At 66.4% G+C, this 1,055-nt stretch overlaps 1 protein-coding gene across 1 annotated transcript in view; it reads left to right on the forward strand.

The window, feature by feature from the left end:
- Window positions 1-643: 643 nt before the first annotated feature.
- Window positions 644-1,055, forward strand: part of ZNF740 (zinc finger protein 740) — a 3,268-nt gene continuing 2,856 nt past the window's right edge. The window contains exon 1 of the mRNA XM_026050249.1: window positions 644-663. Within this exon, the coding sequence (XP_025906034.1) occupies window positions 644-663 (20 nt within the window). The remainder of the gene's footprint in view (window positions 664-1,055) is intronic.

Below are 1,055 nucleotides of genomic sequence, written 5' to 3' on the forward strand. Positions count from 1 at the left end.
GACAATGGGGGGACAATGGGGACAGGGGGGACAATGGGGGACGGGGGGACAATGGGGACAATGGGGACAATGGGGGGACAATGGGGGACGGGGACAATGGGGGGACATGAAGGACACGTTGGGGACACATGAGGGATGTGGGGGGGAGACATGGGGACACGTTAATGGCAGTGGGGCCCCATTGTCCCCCCAATGTCCCCCCATTGTCCCCAATGGCCTCATGTCCCCCCCAATGTCCCCCCATCCCCATGCCCCCCATTGTCCCCCCTTGTCCCCCATGTGCCCAGTGTCCCCATGTCCCCCCCATTATCCCCCCATTGTTCCCATGTCCCCCCAGTCCCCCCAGTCCCCCATTATGCCCACATCCCCCTCTTGTCCTGTCCCCCCTATTGTCCCCCCCATTAGGTGCCATTGCCCCTTCTGGCCCCCCTCCCCGTGGGGACCCGTTCCCCAGTCCCCCCGGTCCCCCGGTGCCCGCTCACGGTGTGCCCGTGTCCCGCAGGCTCTGGCGAAGACCCGCGGCGGGCGGCGCCCCGGGGGCCCCGATGTCCGCGCCGTCCCCGCCGTAGGGGCGGCCGCGCCGCCGGCGCCGCCGCGGAGGAGGAGGCGCCTCGACGCTGCCGGGCGCCGCGGTCCCGGAACGATGTCGGCAAAGTGGAGGGTACTGGACAAGACCGGCCAAAAAAAAAAAAAATGATTAACTGAAACACTCTTCCTATCCGTAAAAAAATTCCTCCCTGGGAGAGCGTTAAGGCTTAAGGAATTGGTACAATCCGTTTGTTGAGGACAGACAGACACAAGATGGCTCAGGTAATGAGCCCCAATTTTCCCACGTTTAACCCCAAGACTGCGCAGGGAGCCGCAGAGCCCCGCGAGTGCCCGGGGGGGGACCCGGCGGGGACGGGGGCACCGCGGCGCTCCGGCCCTTCCCGCCCCCCGGAGCCGGGAGCGCTCCCGCCCTCGGGAAGCGGCTCCGCTCCGGCTCGAGCTCCAGGGAAGCGTCCAGCCAAAACGTTGAGGCCACCAGAGTGTCCCGGTAGCCTTTAGGTCGCGGG

The sequence above is a fragment of the Nothoprocta perdicaria genome, unplaced genomic scaffold (genome assembly GCF_003342845.1).
Source record: "Nothoprocta perdicaria isolate Ctin4 unplaced genomic scaffold, notPer1 scaffold_666, whole genome shotgun sequence".
Taxonomy (NCBI): Eukaryota; Metazoa; Chordata; class Aves; order Tinamiformes; family Tinamidae; genus Nothoprocta; species Nothoprocta perdicaria.